General features: G+C 40.0%; 1 protein-coding gene across 1 annotated transcript; it reads right to left on the minus strand.

Moving 5' to 3' along the window:
- Window positions 1-231: 231 nt before the first annotated feature.
- QRFPR (pyroglutamylated RFamide peptide receptor) lies at window positions 232-18,507 on the minus strand. Its single transcript, XM_084518801.1, has 6 exons — window positions 18,134-18,507; window positions 7,691-7,849; window positions 7,276-7,337; window positions 6,466-6,701; window positions 4,787-4,884; window positions 232-2,652 (listed from the first exon to the last, which is right to left on the minus strand). The coding sequence occupies exons 1-6, from the start codon at window positions 18,471-18,473 to the stop codon at window positions 2,249-2,251; spliced, it is 1,299 nt and encodes a 432-aa protein (XP_084374927.1). The 5' UTR covers window positions 18,474-18,507; the 3' UTR covers window positions 232-2,248.
- Window positions 18,508-23,036: the final 4,529 nt, after the last annotated feature.

Consider the following 23,036-nt stretch of genomic DNA (forward strand, 5'->3'; position numbering starts at 1 on the left):
TACCTTTTTCAGTAAAAAGCCTTTTAAATCACATCTCTCAGGATGACAGTAGCAGCTGGAACTTGTAATAGAACTGGAAATTAATCCCTAAAAATGTAAATATAAGCTTATATAAATCTCCAAACAAACAAAAAAAAGACTCGAAGTTCATTGTAGATGCTCCCAGTGCAAACAGCACTAGCAACGCCAAAATGGAATTTTAATTAAAAAAATACAATACTATAACAGTCATTTGTTGAGATAACATTTTATGATACAATAGAAGAAACAGTTAAAACAGAAACACAAAATACTTGGAAGTTTTACAATGCAGTTATCAACTTTGTTGGTAAAATGTCATTGAAATTAGCAATACAAATAAAGTGAAAAGCTTAAGATAAAGTGCTTTTCAGTAATATGTTCTGTTAAACCACGCAGTTCTCATCATCAGCCAGATCAACTCTGCACCTAGGAAAATGGTGGTAAACCTTTGAACCCCTATTTGCAGGGTATAAAACTTCACTGCGAGACACATTTCTAGAAATTCGAACTAAAAAATGCAAAGAAAATCACAGATGTAATCACAGGCAAAAATTGTTGTTGTTGCTTCCCAGCATTATTCAAAGGTAATGCACAGGGGAATGTTTGCATGACTGAGGCAAAATCTGATTTCACTCATGCTGTTTCACCCAGACCTAGCTCTCTGAAATCAGTATTTTATTTAATATATATACTAATATAAACAAGAGTGCTCATAATTCCTGGCTGTCAGGGCAAGTTCAGAATCTTTCTCTGTAATTGCATCAAAGTATATCATACACAGTAAAATAAATACCAAAGAGTATGTCACAAGCCAGCATCAGAATGCCTTACCCAACTGTAAATATTACACAGAAGGACCGGTGTACTTCCAAATTATCCATGAATATCAATAAATCATTTTCATTGACAATTATGTGTAAACAAAATACAAAATCTACTAGGGAAAGCAAGGGATGACAGAAAAGCATCAACATTTCACAGGCAATCAAAGGATTCAAACCAAACTTAACTGGAGTTGTAAATTATGTATTTCAAAGCCTTGCTTGAGGGATCAGATCACAGTATACCATTCTAGATCCCAGTTTTGTTTTTTTTTCCCAGTCCCACAATCATAAGGAAATTTTGATTTTACAAAGTTTCAGTTGGACACACTGATAGCAATGTTTATTTATTTTTTAGAATTTTATGGATTTCGACTTTGTAATACTGGCTTTCCACAGTATTTAATCTACTTCAAGGATGAAGGAGAGAGAAAAAAGTTTGTACAAATCTCCAGATTTTACATCAGGTCAAAGAGAAACAACAGGTCAAAAGACTACAATATTCAACTGGAAATCTTCTGTAGAGTCCAACAGGCTCTGAGCCTGGCCCTCATATACCTTCAGGAAACAGCAACACAACTTCAACCCCATAAACTGCATATGAAAGCATGACTAAGATAATTCCAGTGTTTACAGACCACACTTCCAGGATATGCAGGCCCTTGATTTGTATAGCACTTTTTCAACTTCTACCTTTTCCAGGAAGAATAATGCAGCGTACAGGGAAGGACACTGGCCTTTAAATTTGTACCCAAAAATTAACTTGTAAAAATAGCACATTAGTTATACATGCATTGTTAGTTTCTATTAACTTCCTGTTAACAAAATCCAGACATGCACAAAATCTAAATCATAATTTCTTCAGAACCAATTCTGGCTGGCTTTCACATACTTTGCAAAACAGAATTGCATCTCAGTCTGCATTTTTCCTGAACTCAGATACGAAGTTTCTCTGTCCTCAGAGCTGCATAGAGCATATCTTATAAACAGTGTTAGACCCATGTAAGATTCCTAAGCTGTCCAAAGGAACTGTATACGCTCTCCATAGTTCTTGTCTTCTGGCATTCAGAAGAGTACAGTCCAGCAGAGTGCCAGGAACCAGACAGAATAAACAGACCATGTATACCAACAGTTGTTTGGTATACCTAAATCAGAGGGCAAGTAAGCCCCAAATTAGCTGAGGAAGAAAAATGTTTGTCTGGAAATCACAGTGAGATTGTTTTCCAAAATTTCACTCCTTTTCCTTATAAAATATATTTTCTTGACCCTTATTCCAACATAATAATCAAAATTATTTTCCCCCTCTCTCATTTCAACACTTAAAGTAGAAAACTACTTTAAATGGCTTGTTCAAAGTTATGATATAAAGAGAACATTTTTTTCCCTTTCTGAAAACCTTTGTTATGCTACTGTCCACTTCCCAACACAGAATGCCCAGTAATCTCAGAGCTGAATAAGGAAAGGTGCTTTTTCAAATTCCTTTTTGAAGCCGGTTGATCACAGAACTTTACTTCAATGTTGCCATCGCTGAATGCCTCCCTCCTTGCCTCATCCGAGTCAGTGGGATCTCTTTGAGAAACGCTTGCCTTTTGCTGCCTCATAGAAATCCCTGAATTTCCAAGTTGCCTGGTTGGTGACACATTTTCTTTGACAATGCAGAAGCAGATGGCAGACAGGAAATTTTTCTTGAAGTTTTCGTTCATGAAAGCATACACAATAGGGTTGCAAATAGAATTGAAGAATCCTACAATTTGAACGATTGCAAAGATCATTTTGACTGTTACATCATCATACTCCTTTTCAAAGTTACCTGGAAAGGAAAAGGAAGTATGCTATAAGCACAGAATGACATAAATATCCACTGCTTAGTCTATATGTATCCAGTATGGCATTAGAAGTTTCTGTTTAATGTCAACAAAAAACCTTGCTAGAGGCCTTTAATATTATCAACAGGATTTCATCAGCAAGGAAAGAACACAATCTACAACCCAGCCCTGCTTTGTATATACATCAGGAAGAACACAGTAGTCCAAAATAAGCAATTTATTAGCCAAAAAACTTGCTTAGTGACAAAGCAACAGAAAACATCTATTTCCTAAATATAGGCCTTGTTTATTTTTCTTCTGGCTCTGCATTTCACATCCTTCTCCAACGTATAAGTACTGTAATACCACAACACCAATCCCTGTCTTGCCACCAACTATTCATGTCTTCTTCATCTTTGCTGGCACAGATCATCTCATAGTATAAAAAAATGTATCTTCTTGGTCATATCTCATTCTTAATTACTGAGATCACACTGAATTCCTTGAATTCAAATACTTGGCTACCAAACTTGGAATAAGCAGTATAGATGTTTACACAGCAGAATAAAGGCCATGCAGCAGCTGAAATAATCCACCAAATTGACAGTGAAAAAAGCAAAGTATTATCCTGAGCCCCATTCATATATCATTACAGGCAACCCTATCACGGGACAACTCAAACAATTCTAATAGCCACAGCTTTGTATTTTTTGTTCTTCCCACATATAAACGTGATTTGGTTCTGCTAAGTGGCTACAGAACTGCTAACTTATCTACAATCTCACCTGCAAGAGAAGGCAACTAAATGGCTGCTCCATTTTCAAAGTAGAGTACAACAGCCACTGCTGCAGTAGGCATTGCCAGCTGCAGTCCCACATCCTGTCACAGTACCCAGGTAGGAGATAGGAAGTGAACTGTGCAAGACTCAAGCAAATTTAGGCAAATAGCAAAGAGGACAGATAACAGGAGTGTATTTCAAAACCACTGTCCAACCCAGAGTACTGAGGAAGTTCAGATGGATTACAAGATAATAAGAAAGGGATATTATCATAAAATCAGAATGGCTTGTGTTGGAAGGGACCTTAAAGATCATGTAATTCCAACCCCCCTGCCATGGGCAGGGACGCTACCCACTAGATCAGGTTGCCCAGGGCCTCATCCAACCTGGCCTTGAACACCTCCAGAGATGGGGCATCCACAACCTCTCTGGGCAACCTGTTCCAGTGCCTCACCATTATCACCGTGATGTCCAGTATTTATATTTCCAACATGCCTACCTCATTAAAACCAGGCCAAGTGGAAGGATAAATATTTCACAGCAGTTTAACTCAAAGTGGTATGATAATTTATGTAGATGCAAATAGAAGTCTTCATGTATCAAATTTAAATTTAATTTCAAAAGTTACATGTTCAAGGGTTTTTCTACTTGCAAAGAACTTTTACCTTCCAGCCTGGTATTTTTGACCTTTCAGCAAATTAGGGAGGATGACAGACAGAAAGAAAATGAATCTACAGAGACAGGCTCACCATCCTAATATTCAAGTCTTGCTATTTCTGGAGTCTCGTTATGAACAGTAAACCTCCTTTTCAGAACTGGATTATGTGCTGTACTAATTCAGAAAACAATGGCAGCCTTCTCTTTTAGAATATAAATTCTAAAAGAGCTGGAAGAGAGTTTGGGTTCCTTCCCAACCTTCCTGCAACAAAGTCCAGTCAGGTTTACAGTAAGAGATAAGGATCATGTTTTTTTTTTTTTTTTGTTTTTTTTTTTTAAAAAAAAGTACACAGCAGGAAAGAGGGGATATGGCTGACACACAAGTATATCTCAGATAAAACAGATTTCCCAAACACTACATCTGATAAGAGGTTTTTTGAAATGTACTTACATTTTGTGTGAGCACGGCAGAACATTCTATCCCTCAGACTTCAGAATAATTCATCTGCTGTTGATTACGCACCTCCATTACAAGACAGTGATTCAGGATTTATAAGCACACCATTAACCTGTGCTAACAGACAGTATTTTATAGCCACATGCTGCAGCAGCGCTAGCTTTTCATAATCTGTAGTTCCATTATCAGAAAAGAGAAAAAGCACACTAGGAAAGACTTTATTATATGACACATTGCAGATACTCACTGTATTCTATCATCATGTGGATCACATGGAAAGGGGCCCAACAGACTGCAAAGAGAAACACCACTGTCACCATCATAACAATTGCTCGCTTCTTCTTCCTGAAATTGCATCAAGACATTGCATACTGAATCACTATGAATTGATTTGTGGTTTACATATGTTTCACTGAGTGAAACACGCAAACATGTCTGATGATTGCAGATGCAAACAAAATCCTGGAAGATGCTCAGAAGCATGTCATTCCCTTTGAACGAGAACTGCGGTAGCATATAAAACTAGTAAATAAATAACACCTGTTATTTCCTTGTCAGGAAAGCAAGGCATTTCCATAGCAGCAGCAAGCAATGACATGAGCCTGTCTTGCATTGCATTTTCATTCTATTCAAGCAGATGTAATTCCAACAGTAACAGATGGGTTAAAAACCATGAAATTCCATTAATAGCTCCAAAAACAAGAGTTCAGTCTTAGAACTGGGAGCACTGCCATACGTCCAGCACCTGATTATACAAAGAATTTGAGAGTAGGTGAAGCTATGCCTGCAACATTCAGCCTTTGTTGGTACGTAAAATGCTGGAATTGAGAGCAAGAAATACTCTCCCTTGCCTGCACCAGAATGCCTAACAAGCTCAAGGTACCCATGAATTTATCATTTTTCTCCAAATGATATATTATTCATATAACCACATTTCTAGATCCCGAGATAGAGATCTCACTTGAGCTAAAGAAGTAACATTTGCAGTTACAGAATCCTCCCACTACATGGGACATTCACTAAGCCACTGAGTAGCCCAAAGCTCACATCATCTTAACTCATGTAAGACTGCATCCTCTTTCAGTTCCGACTGATAAAATTATCTGCTTTCTTGGGTACCCTATTAGACAAATGTCTAAGGAATCATTACTTACAAGCAGCTTGAAGCTATTTCTTACAGTACATGTTTAAGGCAATATGCTCCTCAATTAATTGACCTGTTAGAGGTTTCTAGCACATCATTCAATGGATCAATTTGCCAAACTAAAGGCAAAAATGTGAGGTAATATGAAGGGTAGCCCATATGTAGTGCCATTAGCAAACATGTAAATGTAAACAAACTTACAAAAATCAGTAATTATCAGTGAACAAAATTCATAACTTCTCAGATAGAGAGCTACCATCCAGGTAGTCTCACACAAACAAATATGAGACCATTCAAGAATTCTTTGGAAGTTATAACAAGATAAACTGTGTGAAAGTAGTTTTAAAGTGAATTCTGATTCCTCCTCCCACACGCACACACACACCAGTTTAACTTATAAGATGATAAAGCAGTATTCATAGCCTCAGAATTCTATAAAGAACTTTCCATAAAATATAAGGAAATAACCTACCAACATTTTCCCAAGTTACTTTTTAACTCATGACCTTCATCTTTTAAAAAGAAGGATTTCATGATGAAGGATATCAGATTTATTGAGAGCTAGACATTTAAGGTATGACAATTCTACATTTTGATGAAAACTGTTTAAGTTGCATTAATACGGGCATTTTGTTTAAATAACTAGCTAGCTTTAAAAATCCAGGCTATGCCTGCTGAATTCCCCACAGATAAGATGGGCTTCTTTGCACTGGTTCTCAAAACCTGTCCATAAAAATAGCTTTCTAAAAGTCAAAATGCCAATTGTATTTTATTTTACAAACCTTGATATTTTAGACATTTCATTCCCATGAATGGTTTGAAGAACAGAAGCATCTCCCACTCGTTTCTTAATCCATAGTTCATAACCAATTTTAGTGTACAAAAAAAGCATCAATATCAGTGGAAGAAGAAAGAGTATAACAAGAATAAAGGTGGTATATATCTTCTGATAAATTGGACTGGCCCATTCCTCCAGGCAGCAAACATAGACTTTTTCATACAAGAAGTCATATTTAACCTGTAACAAGCATAAAGGAGTCACTACAGTAATTATCCCAAGGGTTAAAATAATAAATAAATAACATAAATAAATAAATAGAATAAATTTGTAGCATTCAGACTCAAAAGCAACAGATTCTGGCAAGTCTTTTTTTGTTTTGTTTTTCCAGAGGTGTACAGTAACTCCTTAAACTATAATGGGCAGTTGATTACACTTTAAACTAGATACAGTTCTTCAAAATCTTGCAGGAGACATCATCATCCTGAAACATCAATCTAAATCCTACACTACTGAGTCAGCACACTTCAAGAAAAAGAAAAAAAAAAGAAGCTACAGTGCAAATCCCAGATACAATCAGTGCTCTTTGACCTAATGATTGTAGACATGACTAGTCCCTGCTGGCAGTCCATTTTGTAGTGCATGCAAGTCCTAATTATTCATCTTTCTCATGCTGGCACATAAAACAAAAGCTCCGTTTCTGTTATTCCCCTCTTACATTTCTCAAGAGCTTATTCAATCTCATTGCTAAAGGTGCAAAAAGATCCAGGAAGGACTGAGTTGAAAATACAAATTCCCATTTCACCAAACATACCTCAAGCCGTTGAACATGCCACATAGGTGACCCAACAATAACTGCCAGCAACCAGACTATGCCTGTAAACAAATAATTTTTTTAACACTCTGTACAAGGAGCATAAGTTTTGGTATGAACAGTTTAACAGCTTCATCTTTAAAAACCATGCAAAATACACTATTTAATAGTGATTTTCAGTGACGCCATCATTCATATCTATAACAGCAAGATCTTCTGTTATCAGTTTCTCTTCTCTCAAAATACCTTCATTTATCAGTATGTACGTACAAATTTGTGTAAGCACAATTACCTATATTCTTTGTGTTACAATGGAAGGATCATTTGCAATTCCGACATTCCTTTAGCAGTGCTTGCACATTTTGAACCTCTCTTCTTAAAAAAAAAAAAAAAAAAAAAAAAAAAAGAGGCTTACCAAGCATCGTGAAAGCTCTTTTATTGGTGTACTGCCACTTCATTTTTAGTGGATGCACAATTCCCTGATGTCTTTCCACAGCAATGCAGGTCATTGTAAGAATCTCAGTTACAATAGCAGTGGATTGAACAAACGGTACCATCTTGCACGCAAAGGCACCTGCAATAGTCAGAAAGTAAAACATGCAACTGTTGTGGCTCAAGAAAAAACACTAAGAAGTCTACTGTTATACAAAGTCATATCATGCAAAAGAACAGACTAGTATTTCTGTGTGTATATAAACAGTTAAACTGCTAAGTCTCCTATTTAAACAATTCATCAAATGCAGCTTCCAGTAGTCGTTCTTCCATTGTGCATACTACACCCGTAAGAACAACAGTTGTAAGGACATATTAATGCCTACTGTTATTCCCACTCTACTCTGCACTGGTACAGCCTCACCTCAAACACTGTGTGCGGTTTGGGGTACCACAATATAAGAAGGACATAAAACTATCAGAGAGTGCCCAAAGGAGGTCTGCAAAGATGGTGAAGGGCCTGGAGGGGAAGGTGTGTGAGGAGCAGCTGAGATCCCTTGGTTTGTTCAGCCCCGAGCAGAGCAGGCTGAGGGGAGGCCTCATGGCGGCCTGCAGCTCCCTCACGAGGCGAGTGGAGGGGCAGGCACTGAGCTCTGCTCTCTGGGGACAGCGACAGGACCCGAGGGAACGGCATGGAGCTGGGACAGGGGAGGGTCAGGCTGGGGGTTAGGGAAAGGTTCTGCACCCAGAGGGTGGTCGGGCACTGGGACAGGCTCCCCAGGGACGTGGTCATGGCACTGAGGAACGTTGGGACAATGCCCTCAGACACTGGGTCTTATTTTAGGGTGGTCCTGTGTGGAGCCAGGAGTTGGACTTACATGATCCTTGTGGTTCCCTTCCAACTTAGGTTATGCTATGATTCTACATTCACTTGCTCTGTATCAGTCCAAGACTTATTCCTATTTCGCTTTTGACTAAGTCTTCCACCATTTACTGTCAAATGTAAAGTTACAGAGATACTATCTTCTACCTCGGCAGATTACCCTTTAGCTTTTACAAGGTCTTAGTGTCACTTGTTTAGAAATTGACTTTTTCCTGCTGTTGGAAATACATTTCTTCTGCTCATTTAAATACCACTCTATTTGTACACTTTGACACTTAACACAACCTTCTGCTGAGTGTTATATTAAAGAAGTCCTCTGCTATGCATAACTTAAGAGAAAAATTCAACCTCTTCATCATTTTTCCATTCTCCAAATCACCCTTCTTCCCACCAATTAACTCACTATGTTGATGTCAGTGTTGAAATCCAGTGAGATGCTGTATTTATGCAGCATCACGCATTTATTCTCCATTACTCATGCTCAAGTCCAGCCATCTCAGAAACTGTGTTTAAATAAGTCTTCAACAAAAATCTTATGTTAACACCTTTCCCAGCCTGTTCCTTGTTCACTCATTTTCTGTCCACTTCTGACCCTGAGATCATTTTGAGTATCTGCATTCCTACAGTTCTCTTACATGACTACAGTTCAGTGCTCCTGGAGCAGCTGTCAATATTTCCTTTACATCATCATTATTTACACCTTACCCAGATACACTCCATAAACTCATAGTAGAACTGGATCAGATAACCATTTGTCTAAGTTAATCTTTATGATGCTACAGGCACCTTCTGCAAGAAAAACACAGGGAACATTAAGAACACAAAATGGAAGCTATCAAAACTCAGTCCTGCTCTCCATAAAGGGAACAAGGACCAGGTAAACTTCTGTCTAGAAGGAACTGGTTTGCCACTGGTTTGATCAATCCTAACTGGGAAGGGGAGAAAAAAAAAAATCACTTTCTGTAGCTCAAATAAGGGAAAAGGAAGATGGGATAAACGGATGGAAGTCAAGGGCCTTTGAAATACATAGTCAACACCAGCACAACAGTCAACACGCTCACAGATCTGTCTTAAAATAGAATTAAAAATATATACCACACAGCCCAATTTCAAACTATTCAACTGAAATTTTAGTGTGGTCAGCAGGAACTGTATAGAAGGCTGTATGTCTGCTTCTCACCACAGTTTCTGACCTAGAATGTATTTTGCCAGGGAGATGGCAAGAACAAAATAAGCCTCTCATGAAACATGGTCATTATCTTACTAACTTGGCATCATATCTGTTTCTCATCAGACCCAGTATGATATGGGATGCACTACACATATAAGCACCAGACCCAGACCATCAAACTCATAGCCCTTCAACCAGAAGGTGTTGAAACCATTGCACTGAGATAATAAAAACCAAGCTCAAGTTGCACCTTTGCGCGTGTTGAATGCTGAATACAACCAAACAAAAGGCTATGGCTCACAGTCTCTGGTCTGTTCTAAAAATCAGATTCTCATTCAGTTCCAAATCCTACTCCACTGAAGGAAAAGGAAGTTTTCCGCAAACACTTGCAAGTTTTTTCCCCCCCCGCTAACAAAGTAGTAGAGGTGACTCCTGACAAAAAGTAAAAATATTTAATTTTTGCTTTTCTGCTCATGTAGTTTTTTAAGTGTACAATCTTCTCTTTCAATAAATGAGTCCAAGTTTGAGTGATGGAGCTGTGGCAAAAAGCCTTTCATCACATGCTGATTTTCATAGCCTGAAAGACGTCAAATAGTTGAGTCCATTTGAACTATACTCCATTGTAGGGGTTTGACTGTAATACAAGATTCCTTCACTGAAGTCCCAGACTTTCATTGCCTTTACTGATATGTTCGCATTTTCTTCCCAGTAACAGCCAAAGAGCACAGACTACCATTATGCCATTAGTTTAATCTCCAAGAAAAAAGGCTGCAAAAATTGCTCACTTCTCATCTCTGAAGGCAAATTCCCCAAAAGTGACCAACTAAACTATAAGTAACTGGTAAAAAGGTAGTAAAAGGAAGAGTCTGCATAGTATTTGTAGATTAAGCCTTCTGAGCTAAACGAAGAGAGGCATTACCACTTCCAGAATCATGAAACAAAAGGATGCTTTTCATCGCAGGTGAAGTTGGCTGAAATAGACACTTACTCGGTCACACCTACACATCTCAGTTCCTTAATGGGTTGAACTTTTGTGGCCAAGGAAAAAGAACAGCCATATACATTTTGTAAGCAAAAAAACAAGAAAATTTCAAAAGGACATTAATGAAAAGCTATTCAAAAAGCCTCTAGGTATCAATAGTAAGAACAGTATTTCAACCTCCCTGAAGCTCCTCATGCAACGTAGGCCAGCATCTCTGAATATCAACTTGCACTAATGTTACTACATCACTTTAGGGGAATTGTTTGCCTTGAATTGTCACTCACTACACAAGTTCCTATCTTCTGAAATTCTGAGGCATTCCAGTGTTTCATGTGTAAAACTTCACCAAACTTAATCTGACCTCAGACTTGAGATCCAGCTCCATCATCCTTAATTATATCTGAATTGGTTCCAATCCTTTTTCAGCCCTCTGCTGAACGCAGCCATTTATAAATACCCTGTACTTGGAGTCTGAAACTCAACACAGTGTTCTGGACACTAAACACAACCTTGCCTATGTTAACAGGTGAGGTAGTTTTTATGGGATCTAAGCCTTCCCCAAACACAGATGATGCATCTCTTCTTCCTTCCCCTTTAGTAAGGGAAGGCTGTAATCACTGAACAAGAGAACTCCAGAAAAAGGGCCCTAGAATCCTTGCTTCCAACCTCAAGAAGAAAGCCCTGCCACTAGGGCTCCAGATATCCTGCAAGGGCAACAGCTTCAGGGCCACTCTCTGAAATGGACATAAATTACTAAAGCCACCTTCAGTGCCAAGTGAAGGAATTTAAGAGAAGCTCCATCATTCGCTATTTCCAAGTTGAGCGGGTTGCTCTGTTATTTCTAAACCTTTAAGTTTGAACTCCCGCAGCCTTTAAATCATTGAAAACAAAGCACAAAATTCATTGTCTGTCTTGTCTTCCAAAGACAAGAAGTGCGATTAAGAGCAGAAAAATAGCTCCATGAATGTATTATGGTAATGGGCTAAAATTAGATTTCTTCTATCGGGCTTCAAAGTGATAGATCGCCTGGTAAATACAATACATAGGATTAAAGAGGGAAAAACTTCAAAACAGAAAATCATCTTCTATCGACTGCTTCTGTGCAGCTCATCTTTGATATAAAGAAATTTGTAGCTTATTTGCAGGAAAAAAAAAAAAAAAAAAAAAAAAAAGAAAGAAAAAAGGCATTTTTCCTCTTCTTCTCCATTCCTTGCCTCCCTCCCACCCCATCTACTCCTTAGGTTCTTCTTCACTTGCAGGAGGAGCTGTGTCTATGTTCAACCCTTCAGAACAGAGCTTTGCTTCAGTTATTTTGCAAACCATGAAGTGGTTTCAGGAATCTGGTATGTAGTGAAAAGAACCTGACAAATATCCTTCAAGGACTTTCTAAAGGCCATTAAATTTATTTATTTTTAAAGAGAAACTTGCTGAGAAAGTATCTCTTTTTATGCCTGCTCATTTTCCACTTACGTGTCATACTCCCACCATACAGAAACAGGATTTTTTTGAATATTTTAAAATATTCATATTTAAGATGTGATAAAGTATTAAAACATTTAACTTTCTACAAAGTAAGTCTTTCAGCAAAGACCTCCAATAGATCACTACTTAAGAAGGCACTGAAGCATTTAATACCAACCATTTCCAATGAAAAAAAGAAAACTTACAGGGGGATTACTGGGAATGAAAATAACTAATTGCTTCTCCTTTGCAAGCAGCTAAGACGCTCCCAAAAGTATTCCTCATGCACTGCCAAAAACTGTATGGTTTATTCAATCAATTATTAGAGTTTTCCCCAATGACAACATATTCAGAAGGCTGCAAATATGAACAGTATGCCCTTAAGCAATTCTTCGCATCTTCATTATCAGATGTTGTCTCTGTATCTCTAAGTTTGCCATTTTATCACCACTGGTTGGAACATCTGTTTATTTTTCTTTTATTAGGGTAACAAAGGCAAAATTCTAAAACCATTCTAGTAAAAGTTAAATAGCAGCTTCCTCTGTTAAAGTGTTATTGACCAAGCCCTTGCACTGAAAAATCTCTCTCTCAACTTCCAAAACAGTTCTCTCCAGCTTCCTTGATGCAAGCAAGGTTTGATTTGTTTTATTTTTTTAACTTCGGGGCAGAAAACAAGTCAGTTGCAATAATACAGCTTGTATCCTTGAAGGTCCTTCATACTAGGTTGGGCATGGCACTGTATTATACTGATTCTTGGGTATACAGGTATCTTGTATCTTTAGTAGTTTGCTATCTGTGACGCACAAGCCTCTCACCTGTGCCCTGTAGAGAATAATGAACATTACGCACTGCTCTGCCCCAAACAACATACAAGCATAGCACACAATAATAGAAGATCTGTAGTTATTTATACCTCACTGTTTAAGGTCAAGTACAGCAGACAAGGCATAAGGGTTTGGTTTGAGCCCACACAATTCGAGCACGTACCTTGAACAGCCCACATTTGTTTACCAATACGTGGTACAGTCCACACCATCCCATCTGTGCTGTGATTTTAAAGTCTGCACGCAACGTGGGCTAGCTGGCCAAGGAATCCTGTCTCCACTGTCCACACTCCTTCCCCAAAAAGGCTCACATTCAGCTTTGCCCATGGTTTGACAAAGTCACCAAAACAGGCATCACAGCCTTCAGGCAAACTCAGATCAGCAAAACAAAGCAATCAATGAGTGAAAACAAATACCAATGTGCAAGGATGCAGGAGAGCTCTGCAGCAAAGCACTGCTGTTAGAACACCAGACCACCAAAGGGCACTATGCCATTTGCAGCTGTAGCAGAAACAGCAAGCAGTACAGCTGAGGGGGTGGCAGGGAGCAGAACAGGACATGGTAAACAGTCTCCAGACAAGGCAGAGGTTGTCAGGTACTTCTGCCAAAAATATAACAACCACCCCAGATAAAACACTAACCAATCTATCCACATTCTTCAACTTGCTTGCTTTCTCTGCCTGATTAATGCAACAAAAAACATTTTACATCAATCATTGTGTTGAATATTGATCCACGACTTGCAGTAATTCCCTGTGCTAAACATACAAGTTTTCTTCTATCAGCATTCTTTTGCTGCTTTTGTCAGATGTCATCCTGCCAATATATTATATTATACTTTTAAAAAATCCTAAGCCCATTATTTCCTTTACTGAGGTATTCACTGGATAACCTGTTCTCAAACTATCTTCATCCAGAATTGTATTGCTACCTCTACTTAATAGCACATACGTGAAAGTAAACAATAGTAGTGACAGAATGAATGCAAAGGCAGGATTTCAACAAAACAGAGAACTAAAATCATCTTGCTCTCACAGACGCAGACAACCCAAAGACATAACCTCTTACGCTGCAGGAGACTGATGAAGAGTGTTCTTGCTTCTCTGACTTGATTTACACCAAGTCTAGACACAATTTAAATTGAAAAGTTAAAAAAAAAAGCTTAAAAAAAGATATCCAGTTATTGGAAGCTCATTTCCAGTTTTACTGCCTTGTGTTAACCCTAACAGCATGTCAGCAGAGTTTGAGAGCGTATGGAAACTGTCCGGCATCAAGGAACATTCCAGAAGTGAGCCAGGGAGGACAAGGTCTTGAAGCAACACTGAAAATAAGAAATGAGAGCTTAGAGATCCCTGTGAACATCAGACAAAAGGCCGAGTGATTTTATTGATGACGATTTTGTCAGAAGGGAATGTTTATGCATTCTCATGCAGAAACTTTGTAAGGTAGCGTACTGCTTGACAGAAGATGTTCAGTGCAGAAAGCACCCTCAGTGCAGAACCAGCTACGACACACCACTTGGTTTTCAGCCAAATTTTTAGAGATGAGGAAACTGTTGTGCCAAGGAACAACTGAGGTGCCTAAGAAGACCTTTACTGCTTCTTTAGATGTACTCAGGAAGCAAGGCAGCTATACATAATGGGCAGATAAGACAGCAACAGACAGAAGACAAACCTCTCCTGCATAGTGCCTGGAGTCCAGAAAAGATACACGAGGTCATCTTGAGTGCTGTTGTGTTTTATAGTGTTTCAGGTGACCCAATACTCCCCAAGCGATAGGAAAAAACAGCCTTCAACACCAGTTTTAAGAAGACACATCCTGTCTGATAAGATGCAAAATTCACGAGCAAGATGCAGCACATGTATTAGGTCTACAGTAATGTCATGTTTTGACTTTATCTTTTGCTGGGGCTATTATATTTATACAACATGAGAAGTAATTTTCCAGTTGCTGCAGGCAGTTCTGCAAAGATATCACTGTTACTCAGCTAACCAATCCGTTTTGGAAAATAAAGAAACTCTTAGATATTTGGCCCAGGCAAAAGCCCAAATTGACACTTAACAGGGCAGCTATCAGTATGACCACAGGACCTCTACTGCTATCTCCCACCTGTGATCATAACTGAGCAAAATCCTCAAATCACTCCAGTTTGCACCAAGATCACCTTTGCTGCATGCACCAATTCAATTCTTATTCGAGTTCCACTCTCAACCTCTTCCTACAAATTATACCAACGATCTTTTATGCCAAAGCCACAATTTTAATTTTCTTCCACAGGATCTTCTGCATTGCTGAGAGATTAGTTTGCTGAATTTCTATGTAAAGGTCATCTAGAAATTACATCCTTTTTATTTGCAAAGTATAAATAAGAAATTGAATCTTATACCATCACTTTAAGAGTCTCATGCTGTTGTACAGATTTGTAACGGATTGCAGAATTGAAAATGATACTGATTCACCCATTTTTAGTCAAGATGGAGCTGGTCCCAGTTACTGCATATGTGGAGCTAGCAGCGATGTTAGCACTGCACAATCACCAGGCAAAACAAGCTGCACGTTCAGTTTGTTGAAACTCCAGGTGCTGAACTGGAAGTGAAGTTAAGTGTGTTAATGAACATACTGTGGAAGAAGTCGTATCAGTGCCTTTCACATCTCTGCTGGAAATGAATTAACTTCTGGTAAGTGTAACAGTAGAAATCTTCTGTTTCTAAAGAATTTTGACAAACACAATCTATTTCAGAAGAGTGATTCCACCATTCAGTTTGACTCACTTCACGTTGCCAGCTATCAACGTTTTCCCTGGAGTCCTATTGTAAATTAAGCACAGCTGGAGGCCTTTTGGGTGAAAGTGTTTCACCTCTCACTTTAGAAGAGCAGAACGGTAATTATTCCTTCCTGATAGCATCCCATTATAGAGATAACGTTGAATAGCTTAGAAGTTAACAGCTACTTTAAAGCTGTGGCTGTTCTTACCTCTGCATATTCTCTATCTCATCCTAGAGCAACTGTAGTTCTGCCCTCGTTTCTGCTCTGTTGTGTCTTTTTGAAAAGAAAAGGAAGATAAAGAAACACAAACAGCTGCACACAAGCATGGAACTAAAGGACCAATTCCAACTCAAAGGTAAGTACATAACATACTTGTGTCTCAGCACACCTCAATTAGTACAGATGCTTGTTTTAGTGATACAAGTGCAGCTAGAACAAGAAGTGAAGTGGCTCTACATGCTCAGCAACCCAGAGCTATTTCATGCATCAAATGACTCAGTACACACCACTTCGTCCAGCAGGAATATACTGCATAGTCAAAGCAGATTTTTCTTAACAGAGCTGGAGCTTGCACTACTCAGAGCAGCTTGCATTAAGGTGTATGAGATAAAGCCTCCTCAGACTAGGAAATGGAAGGCAAAAGGAAAATTACACCTTTAAAGCAAGCAAGGAAAAGAGTCCTCCCAGTCTGGCAGGCTCTGATTTGCAGCATAACTGTAATCACCATTCATGCTTCACGGTGTGAGCCTCAAGAATCAGGCACCCCTGGGACACCTTCAATTTACATCTCATTTCCCTGAGTTTTGCTTCACTCCCTGCCCACCCACTGAAGGGCAAGATTCATCCATTATGCTACTTATTATGCCCTGCCAATACCACATTAGTTAAATCCAGTTATATTACCGGGACCATAGAGGTTGAAATCAAAGTCAATGAATCCATTTGCACTTAAAAAGCTCTAGCACTGCAAAGAAGGTAGGCAAGAAGTACAGTAAAATCCACACAATGGCACACTTCAAAATATCCAAGTGCTGAATATCCGAAGATATTTGTCGCAACCATGCCATTTCTACACTCACTACTTGTAGATTTCGTCAAGCATCAGGTAACATAAGATGAAGGGAAACATACATGCTTCACTCACACTGTTCCACATGCCTCTGCTGTATCTGTTGCAATTCACCTCAGGTGGAGGCTTCATCGGACCCTGCTTTTAGATGGCTCTTGGTCAGATGCATGGTCTGAGGCTGACAGACTGTCATCCCCAATACAAGGGAGGGGAATCACAACTCTAATCTTGGGGGAAAGACAACTCTAATCTTTAGGGAAAGCTACCCAATTTGGTCCTCTCACTCATACGTGGGACCTCCTGATGCCTGCAACAACTTTCTGCTGTGTTCATCTGCAAGGAGAACTGCAACTTGAACAGTCAAAACGAAGGCACAGCAGTGTAGCTATAAAACAATTTAAGTTGGATTTACTATCATTTGCACCTGTGGTTTCATATTCATCACTTCTCCCAGACAGTTCCTGGCTTTGAGACAAAAGTAAAGCCGACTTCTCCTTGCGTTGGGTGTCTGGGTGCGTTTCAAATCCCCTCTGACCAATTCCCACCCCGCACTCGAGTCCATCAGATGTGCTGGAATTCAGCCTCGGTGCCCGGGAGGTAACCTCCACTATCTCCCAACAGGAGCACCACAGGAAGCCTGGAAACTGCAATTTAACAGCATCACTTCACAAACAATCTTTTTTTCCTGCAAACATTTCAATTTGCAGCCACACGAGACCTCGTCTGCTCCTTGCTGCAAAGCCATCCCTTTTATTTTTCCACTTAGGATGGCCCTAAGGCCAAGAAAAGGACAAGAAACACCCTTTTGCTAACGTTACTTCAGCTTTGTCTTTATGTTACTTTAATTCTTTCGATCTGGGATGCATTTTATTTTTTAGAAAAGGTGTTTTCTAGTTATCATAAAGGTCCTTTATAATGGTGGGAATACAACATAATCCCTAGGATAAGAGGATGCGTTGAAACTAATACATCGCTTTATCGCTTCGAGATAAACCCTGTGCATTTCCTCGCTCCCCCGTTTCTCCACAGACACAGCCTTCTCCCCACCAGAGGCTGAAGAGCTCCGACTCCAAGTTTAGAGCAAAAAAGCCACCTCGGGAGCGCCTCACGCAGCCCCCCACGACCTGTGCACAGCCCCTTACCCACACACCGGCACCCCCGGGGGCGAGCAGCTCCTGGCAGCCCCGGGCTACCCCAGGGAAGGCATTTTTGGGGAGGAGAGCCCGAGGAGAGCTCGTCCCGTCCCGTCCCGTCCCGCGGCGGCACGCACCGCCCAGCCAGTTGGAGGAGATGTTCTGCAGCATGGTGAAGGGCACGCAGAAGAAGGCGATGAGGAGGTCGCTGAGCGCCAGGGAGCAGATGAAGATGTTGGTGACCGTCCTCATGGCGCGGCTGCGGGTGACCACGTAGAGCACCAGGCAGTTGCCGAACAGCGCCAGGGCGAAGATGAGCGCGCAGACGAGGACGAAGGCGGCCTTGGCGCGCCGGGGCAGCTCGGGGATGTAGACGAGCGGCCGCAGCCCGTACAGGGCGATGAACTGCTCCCGCGTCACGTTGTTGTCCCGCAGGAGCTGCGCAAACTGCTCCGGGGTGATGTTCAGGGACCGCATGGCGACACCTTCACCTCCCACCAGCCCTCCTCCCAGCCCCTCAGCGCGCCCGGCCGGCCGCGCGAAACCCTCCCCGTCCGCAGCGGCGGAGCCCCCGCCCCGCCGCGGCCACCGCTCCGCCCGGCGGCAAACTTTGAGGCGGCGGCGGCCTCAGGCCGGGGCGGGGGGAGCGGCGGCGGCCAATCAGCGCGCAGCGCGGGACCGCCCCGATAACGGCCCCACCGCCCTGTGAGGGGCGGCCGTTGGGCGGCGCCGCGGCCGCGAAGGGGCATCCCCCATACCTGTTGTGGGGGCGAGTGCTCCAGGCTTTGGTCCCAAAATTCAGGCAGCCCCTTTCACCTGGCCCTAGCCCTGCCATATCGGCCAGAAAAGCTCACTTTTCAGTCCCCAAATGGCACTGTCAGGCTTGCGTTCCACAGAGCAGGCAGGCTTCTTCGGGGGCTAATTGCACTAATTTGACCAGGTGTAGCCTAAAACAACTCCTTCCACTCAGCTTTTTCACTGCTCCTCTTCATTCCAGCCTTAAACGAGATAAACCACCCTGCACTTTCCTCACACACCCTTTCCTATCCCTCCTTTTCCCTGCTCTTCCCCCCATTACATTAGTAACAAAAACAGTATTTAGAAGCTCTTCCATTAACACCCAAACTAGCTGCGTTTCAGCTGATTTCATTCCCGTCAGAAATAAAGGAGGCTCGAACTTCGAGAAGATCAGACGTTGTGTTTGTGGAGTGAAGTGTTGTATTATTGATTGCAAACGCATCCAAGCATATCTGGAACTTTACAAACAAAGGAGAATAAGCTTTCACCTAAATACTGCAAATAATCAGGTTTTATGGCTTACAGGGACATTTGTTGCACATCTATCCTTTTTTATTACTATGATTGCTCATTACAAATAGTAAAACAGTTGCATTAAAAATGAAATACATCTGAATGGTCTGCATAATACGAACAAATCTTGAAGCTGTAGGCTACAGAAGCGTGCTATTACATCTGCTGCAGATTTAGCTGGCTTTTTAATGAAAAAAAAAAAGCACGACTCAGGTAATTCTACAGACATCATTTGCCTTGAGTATTTACTCACATGGAGAAGATGACTGTAGGATTTACTGAAAGTTTTGTTCTCTGTGAGCGCTGTTGATCCTCCTGGCTGAAGCAATAACAGCATGGACATCAAAAAAGTGATGTGGCAAATCACTAGTAACCGTATTGCCCAGCTCCCTGACCCGAATTAAATTTCATTTGGAGGAAATAGGGCTGAGTTACAAAAGGGATCCTCATCTAAAAACTGCTGAAATTATTGAAGTGACTTCTCAGCTTTCTGGGACTATGATGGGTTGGTAAGCAGGGAGAAGGACAGCTCAGGGCAGGCGGTGTTCTGCCTCATCTTGCACCCCATGGCTCAGCACCCCTGGCCACTGCTGGCTCCTGCTGCTTCCCTTCCTGCAGGTCATGATGGCAAGCAGTGCAGGGCTGCTCACACTCTCCTCACTGCCGTTCAGCTCTTCCGTGAGATGAGCTGTCATGTAGTGTCTTTTCTTTAGAACTGAAAGGAGAGGGTGTGCATGTGTAAGAAGGCAGTACTACCTCGGTTCTTAGAAGGAATAAATGAGACTTTTGAAGAAAAGTAGTTTCTTTTTCCTCAGCTGGCTTTCCACTTTCTAGAATTCAGCAACTAAACTGCTACCTCACTTGTCAAATACTTACATGCATATATATATATATACTTTCTCCTGCATGACTTTTTTTTTTTTTTTCCCGTTTTTAATAAAGATTCTCCTTATCTTTTATCTTCTACTTCCAAGCCTACTTCTGTTTCCATCAAAGTCTATGGAGTTTTGCTATTTACTGCAATGGGACATCAATATTGCCATCACATGATCTTTTTACTACTTAACAAGTTTACGTCTTAAGTACTGCAAGAGGTTGTACAATGCTGTGAAATAAAGGCTCTTAGTAGCATGTATACGCCTTTACAAATCATAATTTACTAGAGTTTTTTCTGTTCCCCTGATTATTATTCATGAAACTGATGTGTTTACAAATATAAATCAGGTTTTGAAAATATGCACAAAAAAATATTCTAACAAATAATTAGCAATTAGCTGTAGAGAAACAATGTATTTTTCATTATGCTTAACCGAAATACTTAAGCCTTTTACCAATTAAATGACTCGAAATATTTTAATTCTGTATCTAGTATTCTGGTGAAACAACCTTGCTACTTGAACTAAGATCAGGTCTTGGGTTTGCCAGTAATTTGAATTCAACTTGAAGTAAATTATATATTCTTTTTCCACAAACCTATAGATTGATAAGCATGAAAAGCAGTGAAATGTGAGTTGTACCAGACTGTACTCTGTCATAAACACTCATTTCTTCATGCCACCATATGCTAATTTTTTTTTTGATTAGATGATTCATCAGGATGACACTTTCTTCTCAAAAAGGACAGTGACTTTTCTGCAGGTTGAGAAATATCACCAGTCAGCTCATGCACAGGTGATAACCTTTTCTCTTCTGAAGCTAGGAGAAGTTATAATTTCACTTCAGCTTTTCCCCTTTTAATAGCAAGCATTACGTTCAGTGAAAGGAAAACAAAAAATCAATTTGCACAGGTGAAGTTTTTAAAAACCGTGATCAGCAGTCATTTTGCACATTGAGAAATCAAATGCTTACTGTGTAACCCTAAAATAGAAAATTTTAAAGCACCTTTTTTTCTTCCAAATCTTCATGCACCTTTCTTATTAAGGGTGAATGAAATTGATGACGATGATATCACCAGAAAAAAATCCCTCCTCTTCTTTCACTCCCCTGAAATTTCCAAAGACTTTGGAAGAGATACTTCCTTTCAGATCCATATTACCAGCTTTTTAACAATCACTTCGACCAATGGCTAGTCAACATTATTAGCCTTGGTTCCTTTGGTAAATATATTGGGAATGTATTCACCTCTAATCCATGTTAGCACCACTGTTTTTTGGATCATTCTTCAAAGGAATGGAACAGGTTATTGTTATCATTAGGTAATCTCAGAGTACAACAAAAATAAAGCACCTATTAAAATAATACTTATAATTATTAATTATAATTATTAAGAAAATCATCAGAATCTATAGTAGAGTTGCACATAGTTACAAAGTATATTGGACGACTTGAACAGAAAAGGAATTACATTAGCCTAGGTTGTGGACCAACTCCCAAATGTTTTGTTGCATGCTGTGTGATCCTGCTGATAAACACTGCTGGCTGATAAATCTTTATTGTTGTGAAGTCTTTTGTCTCTGAGGTTGGGTCCATGCACACTCCTACATTTAGTGATCCTTGCTTGGTTTTATATCCCAGACCCATCTCTCACTGATACTCATGTACAGGCCATACATGGATGCATGACAGAGACAAACTTTACAGCACCATATAGCTTGCTCATCGTATTTCATACAAAGATGAAACAAGAACAAATATGTGTAGGAGAGCAGTGTCTTCATTTAATCTAGGGAAGCCTGACCTCAATAATCTTGTGTTTGAGGAGGAGTCACAGATAGCCCAACACCTGGAAAAAACAGCAGCCATCCCCAACAGTTTCTTGCTCACCCAAACCAAGACTTCCTTGCTAAAACTGTTCTGACATTACTTGCTTTATAGTTTCTATCCTCTGCACTGCCTCCCAGCCCCTCAAATAGTTCAGGTGGCACAGAAATTGTTTCATTGAGCAAGAGCCTTTTAAAATCACCTTGAGAAGTTGATGGAAGTCTCTCCCCTCAAAAAAGCACATTTCTAATAGGTCCCAATGTGCACGATACTTACCTTCGTTTACTTTTCACTACACTCTGACAAACTTCCCCTGGGTTCCTTCCCAGCTTTTCTCCCTACCACAAGTGAAGACTTTTCCAACAGTCTTTCAGATATTTTATCTTGTCCTGCCATTTGTCATCCAGAAATATTAAAGGAGGAAGTTGGGGAATCAAAAATAAGCTGCAGAAAGAGGAAAGCTCAAAGAAAAAAATTAAAATTGAATAATTTTATTCTACTCTCCTTCTTTTCCTCCTCTATTCTCCCCTGTTGAACAAATGAAGCCAAAACAAACAAACAAAATCAAACAGTTTTCTTAGATTATACACACTCTTCAAGTAAAAAAAAAAAAAAGTAGCCATTATGTACATACCTGCAAGCATCGTTCATATATATATATATATATATATGCAAAAATGCCAACCCTTTGATTAGTGTTAAGTAGTCATTATCACTTTCCATTTTCATTTTTATCATATGTATAGGAAAGGAGGAAAAGGAATATTTCCTCCATTTCTTCCACATGCTTGTGCTGAGAAGCAGTTCATCCATCCTCACATCCCTAAACTGTTCTCTTTCTGATGGTAATCCCAATCAGTATTCTCTTTTATTCACATACACAGAAAATCAACTTCTTTTCACAGCCAGTTATCAACTGCCACACTTTCCTCCAATGTTACATTAAACTTCTTTGTCTTCTGATCCACTATCAAGACTAGACCATTCATTAGGAACAGTGACAAATTCCTCAGCAAACCACTTTCACCA

Source organism: Aythya ferina (assembly GCF_964211825.1).
Source record: "Aythya ferina genome assembly, chromosome: 4".
Classification (NCBI taxonomy): Eukaryota; Metazoa; Chordata; class Aves; order Anseriformes; family Anatidae; genus Aythya; species Aythya ferina.

Coding starts and splice junctions, on each gene's coding strand:
- QRFPR (XM_084518801.1), bottom strand. CDS start 18,473: ATGCGGTCCCTGAACATCACCCCGGAGCAGTTTGCGCAGCTCCTGCGG. Junction 6,702..7,275: donor GGCATGTTCAACGGCTTGAG/GTATGTTTGGTG, acceptor TGCTTGTTACAG/GTTAAATATGACTTCTTGTA. Junction 4,885..6,465: donor GAAATGTCTAAAATATCAAG/GTTTGTAAAATA, acceptor ATGCAATTTCAG/GAAGAAGAAGCGAGCAATTG.